Raw genomic sequence first — 18,520 nt, 5'->3', positions numbered from 1 at the left:
GAATTTTGTCTAACGTTATTTTCACATCTCAGGAACTGGGCAAATGAACACTTCTTTGATTTGTTCATGACAGATAATTCCATGGAACAAATCTCTCTTTTCCATGGATCTCCTATGAGTGTATGTTTTCATTAGAGTTGAGGAGAAGGAGGGGTTTAGCAAATGATTTTACTCCACCATGAAGCTTAGACTATGCTCCCAACTCCCTCTTTCCCAATCCTGTATTCCTCCCTGTCTTCTCAAACACTTCTAAAGGCCATGCAGTGGAAACATAAAGGAGGTAGGCAAGTTAAATGGGTAGGTTTGAATTCTGTTTAGGAGGTGGTGATTGGGGACAGAGCCTGGGACCTCCCTGATTGGGCAAGATCTGTCCCTAATCTTCTGTGTAAGGCAGTTAACTTTGATAGCTGGAATGGTGCTAGGGAAGAGGCCAAAGCCATAGATTCTAGTCTCATTAGTCCGTGTAACTCACTGCGTGCCCTCAAGCTCCTTAACCCTCGTGTACAGTTTTTCTGAAGGAAGTTTGTGTAATGATCTAACTGATCTTTCCCAAGTCAATATCCCTCTATCATCCAGCTTTAGTCTACTTTCTAGTCTCTCATTCCATAGTTAGTGAGCATTTATTATATGCTGAGAACCTTTATCAAGAACTGGGCAGCAGGAAAGTGGAGATGATGCCTGTTGTAAGCTTATTTTGTATGCTTGCATATTAATTGGGCAGAAGCTCTGTTTTTCTGTCTCTGAACTTAGCCTGGTGTCTGGCACATACCAACTGCTCAATGAGTGTGGACAGATACCCTGTTCCCATGTACTGGGAGTTGCGATTCTATTCAATTCTCATTGCAACAAAACACTTTGAAAATCTCATGAGTTCCAGCCTAATTTCTCAGGGTCTCCATTTGGTTTCCTTTTCTTCCTGTGGAACCCTGAAAAGTGAATTTTAGCCTGCCATAACTTAAATATGTGGTTTTCATGCCTGAAAGCCTATGGCAACCGAAGCTCAGCATATAGTGATTAGACAGGAATTCCATAAAAACTTTCACTAAATCATAGAGGCTGTATTGGGAACTATTGGAAGCTATTAAAACTGTAAATAAAACAATTGAAAACTATAAAAAATATAGTTACACAATGAATGTGACGATATCTTTGTACTCAAAATGATGCTGTTGAAAATTAGATAAATTTACTATTATATTCACTACTACCTTATTTGAACTTTTAAGTCTCAATTTATTCAGTTATTTCAACAATTTGATCAACTTCTTCAAGGGTATAGGCCTTCTATATCATAGAAGCATTTATCAGAGCAGTCTTTCTGGAACCTCAGAAAATATACTGACCATTTCATTTTAGCAATTGAATATTCAGTAGTGAAGCATTTTGAAAGAATATGTTCCTCTCACACTACCCCGCACCCCCTGAAAAACATTGAGTAAAGTGGACCTTGTGGATGAGCTGAAGAATTTCTTCTTATCCAAAAGTGTTTGCTTTCTTTTTTGCTGGAAAACAGTGCCTAACTTAGTCATTTAGAAGAAGTACCTAATTATAAAGCCAAAAGAATGCAAAGCCCTACTTATCAGTTTCTTTTAGAAGATGAGATAGTGAGTGATAAGGTTTTCTGTTGTCCCACCTTGCTCTATTATTCGGCTTTTTAATTGGAGAATCATTGTCTGCCCCCTCCCTTTTCTGTTTTAATAGGAAACCTCCATTTTAGAGGAATACAATATCAATTGGACTCAGAAGCTGGGAGCTGGAATTAGTGGTCCAGTTAGGTAAGAGACGACATGCAAAACTATGGCAGAATTGCTCCGCAAAGGGCCATTTGACATACATTGTACATTAGAAGCATCAGGTGTGCCAGATTTGTGAAATAGCCTTAATTTAACAAGTGGACATATTTATGTAAGGCTTTTCCTCATCCATTTAGAAATATATTTAAGTGACTGAGTCATCTGATCTGTAACATAGAATCATTTAAGATATCGAGACTGGGGCACCTGGGTGACTAGGTTGGTTGTGTCTGACTCTTGATTTCGGCTCAGGTTATGATCTCAGGGTTGTGAGATCGAGCCCTATGTTGGGCTCGTGCTAGGTGTGGAGTCTGCTTAAGATTCTCTCCTTGCCCCTCTGCCCCCACCCCCTCATTCTTTCTGTCTCTCTCAAAAAAAAAAAGAAAAAGAAAAAAGATATTGAGACTGTGGAGCTACTGTGAGAGTTGCCAGCAGAGGCCATCCTTGGCCATTCCTTCCTTGGCCTTCTTCAGGTTGCTCCCACATGGCTCAGGAGCTGAGGCCTGTGCCGGGAGAGTGAGATGGCTTTTCTGCCTCTCCACCTGCTAGCCCTAGGGGCAAGTTTGTTTGGATGCACCCGGATATATTCTTGATTAGAAGTACAGTTCTAAAAGAACAAACCTATTAAATTAGTTTTCAGTGTAACGTAGATGATTTCTGATTGATTTTTTTTCCTCCAAATCTAGAGTCTGTGTAAAGAAATCTACTCAAGAACGGTTTGCACTGAAAATTCTCTTTGATCGTCCAAAAGCTAGAAATGAGGTATGACCCTTTATTGCCTTGATTTGCCTAAATATTGGAAGTGCCTAGAGATTATTCTTTTTACAAGTAAGGCAGCTTCCTGGAGGGAATACAGAGATGCACAAAGAATTTTATATCCATATTTACCCCTTTTCCCTATTCCTGTCATCATTACAAAGTGGTCTCATATCTATCAGTACCAAAGGCTGTCAGTCTTACTTCCTTGAAACCACCTCTTGTTCTTTTTCAATTAATGTGGTTCTTATACCCTGAAGTATTCAGGTTTACCTCAGCTTTTACTTATTGGACAAGTTCCTTGAAGAGTGGAGAATGGTGACTAGTGTCTTGTAAGTGTGCTGCAGGAGGGCTGTGAGGATGTGTTTCTAGTTCTAAAAAATACACATTTGTTTTAAATCATCTGGGTGTGGTGATGACATACTAGTAACATGTGCAGTGGAGGACGTATTCTTTTGCTTAGAGATACATGAATAATTTCTGAAACAAAATGAGTTATTTGCCAGATTTTTCATTTGCTAATGGGTGGGGCAGTAGAAAGTAAATCTGTTGGTGAGGTGATACGTTTCCTCTGTTCTCTTTAAGGTACGTCTGCACATGATGTGTGCCACACACCCAAATATAGTTCAAATTATTGAAGTGTTTGCTAACAGTGTACAGTTTCCTCATGAGTCCAGCCCCAGGTAAGACTACATGGGGGTCATCACCACATGTCCACCTCTCTACATGTAGGTCAAGGTGTAGTGGGGTTTTCCTCTCTTTTGTGCTCTCTTTCCCCCTTCCCCTTTCTCTCCATCCCTCCTTCTCTTCCTGCCTGCCTGCCTGTTTCCCTCCCTCTTTCTCTCTTCTCTTCTTTTTATTTTGGAAAATTTCAAACATTTGTAAAAGCAGACAGAATTATGTAATGAATCCCCAGGTAGCCATCACCCAACTTCAACAGTTGGGTTGGCCAACTCATTGTCAGTCTTGTTTCATCTATGCCCCACCTACTCTTTGGGACCCCCTGATTATTGTGATTACTTTCTCTTAAAAAAAAAAAAAAGTATGTAATGTGGAATTAAAATAGATTCTATTTCAAATTAGTGAAAGGGGACCAGATATTACTAGGCACTGGCTTAGAGTTGATATGGCAAAAAGCTCTTATTGCTTAGTCTGACATTCCTTTTAAAGGAATAAATCAACATTATTCTTTTAGCTGCCAAATGTTTGGCAAGCCCACTGGGTGGCATTCTAAGTGTCTTCCAGGGGATTCAAAGTTAAATAAGGTATGATTTCTTCTGGGGACTGGGATGTCAACCTATCTTCATAGCAATGTGATAGGCACCAAGGAGAGGCATCCATAAGATATTTTGAGCTTACAAAGGAGAAGAGAGCTGCTAACTGTAGGCTGGGGAGGTGAGGTGTCTCACAGAGTGGTTATGTGGGGGCTAGGACTTGGTAGGGTTCTTCCAGGTGGAGAAAGAAGATGGATTTGTAAAAACAAATGGGAAATCATAACTTTCTTAACAACTGTGCTCTGTTGGTGAAAGCATTTGGATAGAAGCTGGAAGCATTTATATCAAAGAATGGTAACCAGAATTCCGATTTTTTATTTTTTTAACAACATGAGAATTTTTGCTTTTCTTTAGTAGCTGTGTAACCCTGTCCAGCTGTCTTGCTGGGTATGCTGTGGGTCACATGGAAAACTAGTATAGTGGGGAGAAGGAGTGGAGAGAGACACGCAGACATAGATACAGACATAGACAGACAAGGAATGAGAGTGAATACCAAGGTAGCCCACACCAGCCAAGTGACTTGAAATTCATATCCTATACAAAGTCATATTCTGTTTTCAATGCACTTTCTATCTAGCTGCCCTAAATATGATACAAAAACATGTCACTTAAAAGATCACCCCTGGGGCACCTGGGTGGCTCAGTCGTTAAGCGTCTGCCTTCAGCTCGGGTCATGATCCCAGGGTCCTGGGATCGAGCCCCACATTGGGCTCCTTGCTCAGCGGGAAGCCTGCTTCTCCCTCTCCCACTCACCCCTGCTTGTGTTCCCACTCTCGCTGTCTCCCTGTCAAATAAATAAATAAAATCTTCAAAAAAAAAAAAAAAAAAGATCACCCCCCCTTTAACATCTAGTAATAACAAGTTAAGTCCAGTATCTTCAAAAGGATCATTGTCTTCAAAACTTAATTATTTTACTCTCATTTTAGCGTCTTAGAAAATTTTAGGTGAGGGGTATTCCTTATCTATAGTGTCCAGTTGATAGTGACAAGGGGTCCAACTCCAAGGGGCATGGTAGGGCTAGACTTAGGAAGTAGTTACACATTTTGTAGATGAGGTATCTTTAGGTTAGCTATTTGATGTTTCAGTTTTTTTTTTTTTTTTTAACTTAACAAAATCAAATGCTTTCAAACAGGGCTCGACTCTTAATTGTAATGGAGATGATGGAAGGGGGAGAGCTATTTCACAGAATCAGCCAGCACCGGCACTTTACAGAGAAGCAAGCCAGCCAAGTAACAAAGCAGGCAAGTTAACCCCGGGAACCAATCAAACTGCCAACAATGTTGGTTAACAAGCACAATTTCATTGGGGGGAATAAAAGAAAGCTTGAAGAAAAGCTCTATTTGATCTCTCATTGCCTGCTTTGTTATGTAATCAGAAAAGATGCTTTGACAGGAGAAATGTGACCCCTTTTATGCTTGGGGGGGGACTGTATTTTTAAGTGGTTGTCAATTGCTTGCCTATTATAAGATTTAAATAAACTCTGGAAGAAAGGTAATCTTTTAATTCCTCTGTAGACTGTAGATATCTTTGAGTATGTAGCATTCCAAGCAGTGTTGGACTTTGAGATAAATTGCTGTTGATAACACCTGAAAGATTGTATGGGATAAAAATATCTTCTGGGACAATTGTATACAAGATACTTTTTGCTTCTGAGTCACCTCATCAGATTTAATAGAATTCTAAGGTCTTTGTAATTCTGGGTTATTCCTGATTATAGTCTCTCTATTTTGACATCACATTTTATTGCTAGAAAAATGATTTATGTCACAAACAATACTAGGAATCTAACGAAATAACCTCTTGAGGAGGTGACAAGCTAACTCCACAAGGCTTATCTTCAGGCCAAGCAAGCAAGGCAAAAAGTAGGAAATCAGACCTCAATTGGTTCTAAATACAAAATTCTTCCAAATTTTCCATGAGCCTCAAGCATTCTTCCCTCACTTAAAGCAAGAATTCCTATCAAAGTCTCTGCTCACTGGGCCAGAGCCCCTTGTGGCATTAGCGGAAGACTTGGCCCTCTGGTAGCGCACTAGCTGAGCTTGTGAGCTGGCCGCGGCCAGCCAGCGGCCTCAGCTTCAAGTGCTAACAGTGTGTGGGAGCCTTAAGCATTTTTGGATGCCTCCTTTCTGGTAGGGGGGGGCTGATATTTGGAATGCCAAGACAATTCCATACTGAGAGTTGAAGAACAGGTAGAATTTGTTCTATTTAATTTTAAAAATTACATCTTGTATTTTTCAAAGATTTCAAATATTAGGATGTGCTCTGAGAATCTCATATAAAACAAAAACCCTTCCAACCCACCTAAACAGGCGACATTTCATTTCAGCAAATGGGATGAGCAAATTGGAACATCAGGTGGAAAAATGCAGTTAGCAGCTTTCCATTTTTCTTGAAGGCAGAGCCTGGAGTTGAACCCCCGGACAGTGCGGAGCCAGGTGTTAGTGCCCACTGTCCTACTAGGGGAGCCCAGGCCTGCTGAAGACTGCCCGGCACAGTGTTTACGCTGCCGTGGTGGGTGCATCTCAGAGGAGTGGAATTGGAAGCATTTCGTCCTTCCCATTTCGTACAGGATTTAACTGTCAGTTTACTTGGACAAAGAAGTGTTTTACTGTTTTATTTATTTATTTAGTTTAATGAAATACAGGTTGCAGCTAAACTAAGCTGAATTCATTTCTATTTCTTGGTACCCATCGGTTTACTTGGGCAAAGAAGTGTTTTACTGTATTTATTTATTTATTTGTTTATTTATTTATTTAGCTTAATGAAATACAGGTTGCAGCTAAACTAAGCTGAATTCATTTGTTTCTTGGTACCCAAAGTCTTACTTAATTTCTGCTGTAAAATTGAAAACCAACCCCAGTCTTAATCGACTTAATTAAGGATTTTTTTTTTTTTAAATATCCTGAGTTCTCTAAGCTAGGGGCATTAAAGAGCTATCTTTTCTAAGACATGTTTGCTCCATTGTGTCCTTTTCCAGATAGCTTTGGCTCTACAGCACTGTCACTTGTTAAACATCGCTCACAGAGACCTCAAGCCTGAAAATCTGCTCTTCAAGGATAACTCTTTGGTGAGATGACTTGTTTTTCTGCCTTTTAGTGCTGCCACTCTCAACACAGTTCGGGAATGGGTGTGTAGGTGTAGATTCAGAGCTCTCTGAATCCATGGTGAAGAGGCTTTAAGCCAAAGTGCTTCCAGCAGCTTACTTTCCCCACTTGTTTCCTTGCTAGAGGCTCAGAGACATTCTACTATACCCCTGGCATTGATAATTTTGGATGGTACTGATATACATTTGTAAGACTTAAGATTTTGGATATGATTTGGGGGTGCTTTGGAAAGGGGCAGGAATCTATATGCTGTTAAATATTACCTTGAAGTGTAATAGTTGTATTTGCCGTTCGTTAATGCTGATAAGGTGTTTTTTTCTCTCCAGCCCCTTGTACCATGTCCCACCAAATAAGTTGCTCTGGCCATCTTGAAGTTGATGCTAAAAGTGAAGTCGCACCCTGGATTGGAGATGATGGGCCAGTAGATAGAGCCAGGGGGCACTTGGTTAAGATCTTGATTTTAGTACTGCATATACCAGTCATGAAACAAGGCCAGCTATGAGTGGATAGAAATTCTTTACCTCTGTGTTACTAAGAAAAATTCCTCAGTATGAATCATTTCTCCAGATGTGAGGACATGTTATTCATAGGCTCCGGTGTCAGCTAGAAACTCGTGAGAGAGAGCACAAGATAACCTGTCTTCCACCTGGATTTTCCTTTAGTGTTTACTGAGAACTCTGGAGCAATGACTCCCATTTGTTTTATTTCAGGATGCCCCAGTGAAGTTGTGTGACTTTGGATTTGCCAAAATTGACCAAGGGGACTTGATGACACCCCAGTTCACCCCTTATTACGTTGCACCTCAGGTAAGCATTTACTCTTTCTGCCACAGGATGTGTCACCGGGCTGTCTGTAGACACGTTCTTCTCTTCCACAGCACAAGTGGGCATGTATTACCAATGGGAAGGGAAGAACTCAGCTTCAGAAAGCTACAGTCTGCTTAACTAGATGCAGGCATTTTATTTTAAAATCAACTTGTTTTAAAAACAAGGTATGATTTGTATACAATAAAATACTCATGCTTTAAGTACAGTTTGATGAGTTTTGACAAATAGATACTCCTGCACGGTCACCACCACAATCAAGATATGAAACATTTCTGTCACGTGAGGAACTCTTGTGTATCTTTGTAGTCAGTTTGCACCAGGTAATCACTGATCTACTTTCTTTCATTATGGGTTAGTTTTGCCTGTTGTAGAAATTCGTATGAATGGAACTCAAGAAGTGTTTCACTTCTTTTGCTCAGCATGTGTTTGAAATTCATCCATGTTGCTGCATATATCAGCAGTTAGTTCCTTTTTGTTGTTAAGTAGTGTTCTATCATAGAGGACTAAGCCATGTTTGTTTATCCATTCACTGACTGATGGCCATTTTGGGTTTTCTATTTTTGGCTATTATGAATAAAGCTGCTAGGAACATTCATTTACAAGTTTTGGGGGACATCTTTTCCAAAATGGTTGTACCATTTTACCTATTCCCCAGTAATACATAAGAGTTACAGTTGCTTCATGTTCTTACCATCAATTCATGTTTGTTAGTATATATAATTTTAGTTTTTCTGGTAGGTCCATAATATTATTTCATTATGGATTTAATTATAATGCTTTCTTAATGGTTACTGTTGAGTATTTTTTCATGCGTTTATTAGACATTCTACTGTGAAATATGAGTAAAACATTCTCTTGTGAAGTATGGGTATAAATCTTTTGCCCATTTTTGGTTTTATAATTGTGAGGTATAAAAAGTTCTTATTATTTTCTGGATACAAGTTCTTTGTTGTATATATGTATTACTTTTTATTGCTACTGTGATGAATTGCCACAGACCTAGTACCTTAAAGCAACACATTTATTTCCTCACAGTTTTGGAGGTTAGAAGTCTGAAACGGTTCAAGGTGTTGTCAGGACTGTGTTCCTTCTGGAAGCTCTAGGGGAGAATCCATTCCCTTGCCTTGTCCAGCTTCAAGAGGCACTTGCATTCTTTGGTTGGTGGCCTCCTTCTCCATTTTCTTTCTTTTTTCTTTTAAAGGTTTTATTTATTTGTCAGAGAGAGGGCACAAGCAGGGGGAGGGGCAGGCAGAGGGGGAAGCAGGCTCCCCATTGAGCAGGGAGCCCGATGTGGGGCTCCATCCCAGGACCCTGGGATCGTGACCTGAGCCGAACGCAGACGCTTAACTGACTGAGCCACCCAGGCATCCCGTCTTTCTCCATTTTCAAAGCCAGTACCATAGCATCTTCCAGTCTCTCTGACTCTGACCCTCTTGCTTCCCTTTCATAATTGTGATTACATTAGATACACCCAGATAATCCAGGATACTTCCCCATCTCAAGATCCTCCATTTAATAAAATCTGCAAAGTCCCTTTTGCTGTGTAGGGTAACATATTCACAGATTCCAGGGATTAGAACATGGACGTCTTTGGGAAGCCATTATTCTGCCCACCACATATATATTATGAATATTTTTCTCAGACTGTGGCTTGCTTTTCAGAATAGCAGCAGTTTTTTATTTTTAAAAAAATTTTAAATTTTTGTTAAAGTTAATTAATTATATTATTTTTAAAAGATTTTATTTGACAGAGGGAGACACAGTGAGAGAGGGAACACAAGCAGGGGGAGTGGGCGAGGGAGAAGCAGGGAAGCTGAGCAGGGAGCCCGATGTGGGGCTCGATCCCATGACCCTGGGATCATGACCTGAGCTGAAGGCAGATGCTTAACGACTGAGCCACCCAGGGGCCCCAAAGTTTATTTATTTATTTAAGTAATCTCCATCCCCAACGTGGGGCTTTAACTCACAACCCAGAGATCAAGAGTCTCATGCTCCACTGACTGAGCCAGCCAGGCACCCTAGAACTTTTTTATTTTGATCAAATCCAATTCATCCCTTTTTTTTTTTTTTCTTTTGAGAGAGAGAGAGGGAAAGAAGAGAGGATCAGATGGAGAGGGAGAGAGAATCTCAAGCAGGCTCCATGTCCAGCATGGAGCCTGACATAGGGCTTGATCTCACAACCCTGAGATCATGACCTGAGCTGAAAACAAGAGTTGGATGCTTAACCGACTGAGCCACCCAGGTGCCTCTCACCCATTTTTTTTTTTTTAAATGGTTGGTGATTCTGTTTCTAAGAGGTCTTTCCATACCCATGTACATGAAGATTTTTCTCATGGTTTCTTATTAAAGGTTATAGTTTTAGCCTTTTTTTTTTTTTTTAAAGATTTATTTATTTATTTTAGAGAGAGTGTTAGCGAGCAGAAGGGGGAGAGGGAGAAAAGCAGACTCCCACTGAGCGTGGAGCCTGACTCGGGGCTTGATCCCATGACCCTGAGATTATGACCTGAGCCGAGATCAAAAGTTGGATACTTAACCGACTGAGCCACCCAGGTGCCTCCCCCCACGTTTTTTAAGTAGGCTCCATGCCTGGCACGGAGCCCAACACAGGACTTGAACTCATGACCCTGAGATCAAGACTTGAGCTGAGATCAGGTGTCAGATGCTTAACCAGTTGAGCCACCCAGGTGCCCCTATCGTTTTAGCTTTTACCTTTTGGACTGTGATTCATTTGACGGGTGGTGTCTCTGTGTGTGTGCATGTGTATGTGTGTGTAAAATAAGGGTCAAAGTTCTTTTTCCTTATGGATGTCAGGTTTCCACATCATTTGTTGAAAAGAATAACCTTGTGTCATTGAATTACCTTACAGTTTTGTTGAACTGAATTATCTTGCAGTTTTGTCAAAAATCAGTTGACCAGGGGCACCTGGGTGCCTCAGTCAGTTAAGCATCCCACTCTTGATTTCGGCTCAGGCCATGATCTCAGGGTTGTGGGATGTAGCCCTGCGTCAGGCTCTGGGTTCACTGCAGAGTCTGCTTGAGATTCTCTTTCTCCCTCTCCTTCTGCCCCTCCCCACCTCGAATGAATGAATGAGTGAATATCTTTAAAAAAATCAATTGACCATATATGTGTTAGTCTATTCTATTCTGTTCTATTCTGCTTATGTATCTATCCTTACAGCTATATCATGTGGATTACTGTAGCTTTATATTAAGTCTTGACCTCGGATATCAGATAGTGTAAGAAGTCCTTCAAATTTATTCTTTTTCAAAATTGTTTTGATTATTCTGAACCCTTTGCACTTTTCTGTAAATTTTACAATTCACTTCTCTATAACGGAAAAAATCTCCTGGGATTTGATTTGGATTGTGTTTAATTTGCTGATGAATTTGGAGAAAGTTGACCTCTTAACATTATTAAGTCTTTCACTTGATCTTAGCCAAAAGGCCGAGAAGCGATCATTATTAAGTCTTTCAATCAGTGAACATGGTAGATCTCTCTATTTAGGTCTTTAATTTTTCTCAGAAATATTTATATTTCTTAGTGCATAGGTTTTGTACATACTTTCTTTTTTTTTTTTAAGATTTTTTATTTATTTGCGAGAGAGAGAATGAGAGACAGAGAGCATGAGAGGGAGGAGGGTCAGAGGGAGAAGCAGACTCCCTGCTGAGCAGGGAGCCCGATGCAGGACTCGATCCTGGGACTCCAGGATCATGACCTGAGCCGAAGGCAGTCGCTTAACCAACTGAGCCACCCAGGTGCCCTTGTACATACTTTCTTAAGTTTATTCCTATATTTTATATTTTTGGATGCTGTTAGAAATTATATTTTTAACAATTCATTTTCCAGTTGTTTGTTGCTAGTTTGTAGAAATACAAATGACTTTTGATCCCTTGTATCTTGCTAAATTCACTTATCAATTATAGTAGATTTTTTTGTAGATTTGTTAAGATCTTCTACATACAAAATCATGGTTGTCTGTGAATAATGACATTTATTTTGCTCTTTCCAGTATGTTTGCCTTTTATTTCTTTTCCTTGCCTTATTGTACTGGCTGGGACCACTAGCTGAATATAAGGGATTAGAGCAGACCTCCTTGCCTCATTCCTGATCTTAGAAAAAATGTTCAATCTTTTACCATTAACCATATTAACTATTACATTTTTGTAGATGCCCTTTTTCGGGTTGAGGAAGTTTCCTTCTATTCCTAGTTTACTGAAAGGGAATGTGTTAAATTTTGTCCAATGCTTTTTCTGCATGTTAGCCTGATAATATATTTTTCTTCTTTATTTTGTTAATATGATGAATTAATTGATTTTTTAAAAGATTTTATTTATTTATTTATCAGAGAAAGAGAGAGCAGGAGCAGGGGGAGCGGCAGGCAGAGGGAGAAGCAGGCTCCCCACTGAGCAAGGAGCTCGATGCGGAACTCGATCTCAGGACCCTGGAATCATGGCCTGAGCCGAAGGCAGATGCTTAACGCACTGAGCCACCCAGGCGCCCCACAATTTACCAATTTTTAAAAATATTTTATGGGGGATGACTGGGTGGCTCAGTCATTAAGCGTCTGCCTTCGGCTCAGGTCATGATCCCAGGGTCCTGGGATCGAGCCACGTGTCGGGCTCCCTGCTCGGCGGGAAGCCTGCTTCTTCCTCTCCCACTCCCCCTGCTTGTGTTCCCTCTCTCACTGTGTCTCTCTCGGTCAAATAAATAAATAAAATCTTAAAATATATATATATATATATTTTATGGGCTCAGCTTTTGGTTTCCTATGTGTAAGAAATCTTTGTCTCACCCAAGATCACCCAAGATTTCCTCCTACAAGTTAATAGTTTTACGTTTTGCATTTATATGCATGATCCATTTTGATTTAATTTTTGTATAATGTATGAATATGAATCTAAGTTCTTTTTTTTAGCATTTGGATATCCAGTTCCAGTACCATTTGTTGAAAAGGCTATCTTTTCTCCATTGCATTGCTTTTCAATCTTCATCAAAGATCAATTGAATGTGTATGTGTGGGTTTAATTTTGGTTTTTCTGTTCTGTTCCAGTGATCTCTTTGTCTTTACACCAGTACTGTACTGTCTTGATTACTGTGGCTTTATAATAACTTTTTTTTCTAATAACTATTGAGATAAGGTAGTGTTAGCCCTCCAACTCAGTTCTTTTTCATAGTTGTTTTGGCTATTCTAATTTCTTTGCATTTCCATATAAACTTTTTTTTTAAGATTTTAATTATTTATTTGGGAGAGAGAGAGAGACAGAGAGAGTGACAGAGAGCATGAGCGGGGAGGAGAGGGAGAAGCATGCTTCCCGCTGAGCAGGGAGCCCGACACGGGACTAGATCCCAGGACCCTGAGAACATGACCTGAGCCAAAGGTAGATGCTTAACCAACTGAGCCACTCAGGTACTCCCATATAAACTTTAGAAACAGCTGTTAATTTCTACAAAAAAGCCTGCTGGGATTTTGACTAGGGTTGTTTTAGAGGTATGGTTCAATATGAGGACCCTGACATCTGAACAATACTGAGCCTTCTAGCCCATGAGCAAGCTGTATTGCTCCATTTATTTTTGCCTTTAGTTTTTCTCAGCAATATTTGTGTGGTTTTCAGTGTACAGGTCTTTCCCATCTTTGTTAAGATTTATTCTATGGTGCTATTATAAATGGTATTTTCTTTTTCAGGTTTAATTAATTCGCTTTACTCTTCTTGTATAAAAACACTATGTGGTGGCCATAGCTGGAGCCTGGGTCCTCCACATGGAGACTCTGATGTGGGTCTTTACAAGATGGTCAGTGAATTCCTGACAGGGAGACTTGGTGAACACAGTCTCTTTCCAGAGTGTTGGGGTAAGGCAGCTGTAGGTCTTGTAGGTGGCATCGAAGGTTGCTTTGGCAAAGTTGCCCCAGGTGACACTGCAGCCCCTGGCTGAGGTGTGGCAGTTGTCAACATCTGCCATCGGCAGCTTCGTGGGCATGGGGCTAAGACCATAGCGTGGGTCTGGGTGTGAGAAGGAAGCAGACCAGTGCATAGTTGCAGCATCCTGTCATCCTGCAAGGAATCTGCGGGGTATGCCAATATTGCTCCCCCAGGGGTTTCGCTGCACAGGACAGTGGAGAGCTTGGCCAGGATGATGGCCCCATGGATGGCAGTGGTCGCCTCCTTGAACACTTAACACCCAGACCAACATGACTGTTATAGTCCTTGATGGCAACAAGTACCTTGAACCTGATCCACTGGCCAGCACTGGTTTGCTTTTATACAGGCATAAGGGATGTCTGTGTCTCCAGGAAAAAGTCCATGATCTCGGATGCCTTGATGGGCAGGAAGAAGAGTTAAATCTCTTCCAAGGACTTGATCTTCATGTCCTTGACCTGGGCAAAAACTCATAAATTGCTGGTTATAAGAGGGTAAGCAGGTTTTTGCAAGTTTGTGTTTTCTGGAGGGTTGGGTTTTTTGTTTTGTTTTGTTTTTAATTGTTAACTGCCAGTGTCTGCTCTCCTTCAGCATTCTTTTTCAACATTCTTTCTCAAGCTGTAGGTCATTTGGTATGGTTTTCAGTAAATTGTCCCCTTTGGTCTGACTCTGACAGGTATTGGAGGCACAGAGAAGGCATCAGAAGGAGAAATCTGGCATCATACCTACCTCGCCAACACCCTACACTTACAACAAGGTAGGGGAAGAGATACTTACCTGTACGCTTCAGGTATAGCCCCTCTTCTCCTGTGGGGTGTTTGTGGTTCTTTGGGAATGAATTCTTTGGAATTCTAAGGGAATTCTTATTCCTTAATATTCCTGTCCAAAAGGCTGGCAACAGCCACACATGCAGAAGATTCCTTGGAATTCAGGTTTTTTTGTCTGATGAAATATGAAATAAGTTTCTTAACAATTGAGGTTTTGCAGCAGTAACCAAGGGCAGTGGTCACCTGTAGGTTATTTATTTGGATAGTTGTAGTCCACTGACCACATTTAAAAGACGTGGTTGTCTTGCTTTTTTTGAGGTGGAGGCCGTTTCTGGGAACATTCCATGGCCATTTATGGTACTGTTCTTTCTTCCTGTAAAATACCCAACTTAGAAGTGTCTACAACACAACAGCAAGTGTTCCTGGTCTTACAGTTCTCAGTCTGTAGCCTGCATATCAAGCATCTCTGTTCTAAAACACAAGAGGATTAGGGCCTCTTAAAGCAGGTCCTGGAGTCGCTGAGTAGATCAGAAAAAAAAAATGATGCTTCCTGGGGACTCATGGCTGAATATAGATGACAGAGAGGGACCTGAGGGTGGTAAAAAGGCAGTAGGTTGGCTCTTCTTGGGTCCCACACTTTAGGGCCCCACGTGTTCCTATAGCACGTGCACACACGTACACACAGGCAAACATCAGAGAGAACACCCAGGCTCCTCTGCCACTCAGGACCCTGTGCTCTACCCTGTCACTGGCACAGTGTAACCAAGAACCCGAAACATCTACTTTCATGAGTAATACTGGTCAGTCCCCAAGAAATCACTGCTCCACACCTTCTTGCCCTACAAACTCAAAATCATAGTCAGCTCTACCCTTATGTAGTGAAGATTTGAGGGCTGTGCTGATTACAGCATCAGAGTCAGAAACTGCTTCCCGCTTCTTGATGCATGCAGGAAGTGAGTGGTAGAAGCATTTAGATGACGTTAATTTACTTGCGAAAATTTTCTCAGCATGAGTGCAATGGATTCTTGTATGATATTATTTTCCAGTAGTATTTTTGTCTTCTTTTCCTGTTCCATTTTGTGAACCCCTAGTGGTGCTCATGAATTAGCATGGCATTCATAAAAATTACACACTGCAGATGAGTAGCCTGTTGGAATAATAAACAGCTCATATTACTTTTGAATGTGTATATATGTTAGTCTAGAGATAATCCTCTTTATATTGGCAACTAAGTCAACACTGAATGCTACATTTGCAAATAATATTTTAACAAAAATCTGTAATAAGATGTAATTAAATTTTTAGAAGTTAAATAACTACATCAATCTTAAAAAATAGTATCAGTTTCCTCATGTGGAAAGTGAGGGATTTGAACTACTTTTTTTTAAAAGATTTTATTTATTTATTAGAGAGAGAGAGAGCGAGCACAAGTAGGCAGAGTGGCAGGCAGAGGGAGAGGGAGAAGCAGGCTCCCCATTGAGCAGGGAGCCTGATGTGGGGCTCGATTCCAGGACCCTGGATCATGACCTGAACCAAAGGCAGGCGCTTAACCGACTGAGCAACCCAGGTGCCCCAATTTGAACTATTTTTAAGATTCCTTTCACCTCTATAATTTTTTTTTTAAAGATTTCATTTATTTACTTGAGAGGGAGAGAGAGAGCATGAGCGGGATGAGGAGCAGAGACAGAAGCAGACTCCTTGCTGAGCAGGACCCCGGGATCATGACCTGAGCCAAAGGCAGATACTTAACTAACAGAGCCACCCAGGCACCTCACCTCTATAATTTTATTTATTTATTTATTTTAAAGATTTTATTTATTTGACAGAGAGAGACACAGCGAGAGAGGGAACACAAGCAGGGGGAGTGGGAGAGGGAGAACAGGCTTCCTGCCAAGCAGGGAGCCTGATGCGGGGCTTGATCCCAGGACCCTGGGATCATGACCTGAGCTGAAGGCAGACGCTGAATGACTGAGCCACCCAGGTGCCCCAATTTGAACTATTTTTAAGATTCCTTTCACCTCTATAATTTTTTTTTTTTTAAGATTTCATTTATTTACTTGAGAGAGAGAGCATGAGCCGGGTGAGGAGCAGAGGCAGAAGCAGACTCCTTGCTGAGCAGGACCCTGGGATCATGACCTGAGCCAAAGGCAGATACTTAACCAACTGAGCCACCCAGGCACCTCACCTCTATAATTTTATAATTATGTTCTGTAGCATGGGTCATGTCGTCTACAAATACCCATTAGTATGATGCAAAAACATGGGTGGGAGTACCTGAGACATCCCATTTTCTAGGCTTCTATCAGCAGGACACAGCTGTGGTATGGCGAGAGCATGTGGCCACAATGGTAGACTCCCTGGGCTGCCTTTCTCAGGCAGACAGTTTTTATCCTGTGATTCAAGACAGGCTTGAACTGAAGCCTCTGAGGATCCAGTTTCTGAGGCAGGTAGAGCTGCATTTAACTAAATTAGGAGTCCTTTATTAATAACCATGCTGTGACTGTAGCCCATGAAGGCACCTAATACCTACAGACAAAATAGTTGGTGGCAGTTTTCTTCTTTCATATCTTCTCCAAGAATGGTGTATGGTCCTGGAAATGGGTACAGCGAGTCCATCTGTGGCCAAAGGAGTGCTTTTAGACCTCTTGTTCTTCCCTCTACTGCCTCTTCCTGATCTGTGTCAAACTGCTTTGGGCCTTTACAAAATGACTTATGCTGTATTATGGGGTCAGCCTACCTGTGTCTTAGCTGCTTTGTGCCTGCACCCTCAACCCTGCCCAGATTGACAGTGTACATGTTTCCCAACCAGCTGGCTTATATCTGTTATTTCTTTGGCTGGAGATGAAGTATCCTATACCTGCACCCAAGGATCAGCTAGTAGCTTGGGCCTGAGCAGTGAGAATAAAAGAGACTGTTTATTTCACCCTAGACTGGCCTTGTATGCTGGTGTGTATATATGTAGTGTTGGTGGCATAGAAAACCTATGATAGAAAGAAAGGTTGGTTCCCTTAAGACTTCCTGAAACTTTTCCAATCTCTGTAAAGTGATTTTTGGAGATATCAGCCTGTGTATGTTAGGGGCTGTTTCTGGGCTGGTCCTGGGGGCTTTATTTTGGGGCTGTGCCTCTGCTGTAAGTGACTATTTTCATTTTCCTTTCAGAGCTGTGACTTGTGGTCCCTAGGGGTGATTATCTACGTGATGTTGTGCGGATATCCTCCTTTTTACTCCAAACACCACAGCCGAACTATCCCAAAGGATATGCGGAGAAAGATCATGACAGGCAGTTTTGAGTTCCCAGAAGAAGAGTGGAGCCAGATTTCAGAGATGGCCAAAGATGTTGTGAGGAAGTGAGTCCCCAGGCTGTGGGGTGGGGAGGCCAAGGAGGCCTTAAGGTGGTGGATCACAGGGGAAAAGTCTTTGGTTTCCCAGGCATGCTCCTTCTCATTGGCGCATCATAGAAATCTTATCCCTGGAGCCTGAGATGAGAGCTCTTCATGTCCACACCTTGGTGAAAATGGAGCTTTGCTCCCTCTTGTCGCATTCTTAGAATTTGTCCCCAGGGTTGCGAACCCAGGTGCCTTGGAGCATTAATTTAGGACCTTAAATGGTAAGCCCCATGGTGTGCCGTTCCTGCATGTTAGCCAGTCATGTGGAGCAGACATGGCGTCAGGAACTGAACTCAGGCTAAGATGACAAGGACATTTTGGCTTTTCATTCCTTGGCTGCTGTGGGGGGTAGGTGGCTGATTGTATGGGCCTCTAGCCTCCCCAACTGCTAAGACAGATTTAGAAGGTTTAGTGCTAGTGAGTGGGTGAGGGAGAGTTGACAGTCAGAGTCCTTTGGTAGCTGAAGGACTAGGTAAGAAGTCAGACCTAAATTTGACGTATATTTGCTTTTCCTGCCCAGCTGTGTGGGAGTCTCAGCTGCCTGGGATTTGGGCACTCTTCTGGTATTCCTACTGCTTGGTGTTCACTGAGTCATTTTTCTCTTTTGGTTTCAGTTTCTTTATCAGTAATATGAAGATAAGCATCAAAGGGGGAGTGCCTGGGAGCTTTCTCCTGACAGTACAGCCATTTCTCTATGG

The 18,520-nt window shown here is 41.5% G+C and overlaps 1 protein-coding gene across 5 annotated transcripts in view; it reads left to right on the top strand.

Moving 5' to 3' along the window:
• The window catches only part of MAPKAPK5 (MAPK activated protein kinase 5), a 36,760-nt gene that overhangs the window by 11,030 nt on the left and 7,210 nt on the right, over nt 1-18,520 (top strand). For 3 of the 5 annotated variants that reach the window (XM_081802196.1, XM_081802194.1, XM_081802197.1), the window contains 8 exons: nt 1,702-1,775; nt 2,480-2,555; nt 3,135-3,232; nt 4,956-5,064; nt 6,801-6,890; nt 7,638-7,733; nt 14,346-14,426; nt 17,596-17,783. In XM_081802196.1, coding sequence (XP_081658322.1) covers nt 1,702-1,775; nt 2,480-2,555; nt 3,135-3,232; nt 4,956-5,064; nt 6,801-6,890; nt 7,638-7,733; nt 14,346-14,426; nt 17,596-17,783 — 812 coding nt within the window. Of the gene's footprint in view, nt 1-1,701; nt 1,776-2,479; nt 2,556-3,134; nt 3,233-4,955; nt 5,069-6,800; nt 6,891-7,637; nt 7,734-14,345; nt 14,427-17,595; nt 17,784-18,520 lie in introns of all 5 variants that reach the window. The other 2 variants (XM_081802195.1, XM_081802198.1) reach the window with 2 other exon arrangements.

This window comes from Leptonychotes weddellii, chromosome 13, assembly GCF_054177405.1.
Source record: "Leptonychotes weddellii isolate Sample4059 chromosome 13, ASM5417740v2, whole genome shotgun sequence".
NCBI classification, from domain to species: domain Eukaryota; kingdom Metazoa; phylum Chordata; class Mammalia; order Carnivora; family Phocidae; genus Leptonychotes; species Leptonychotes weddellii.
The sequence above is the reverse complement of the archived record's forward strand: the minus strand, read 5'-3'. Positions and strand labels throughout refer to the sequence as shown.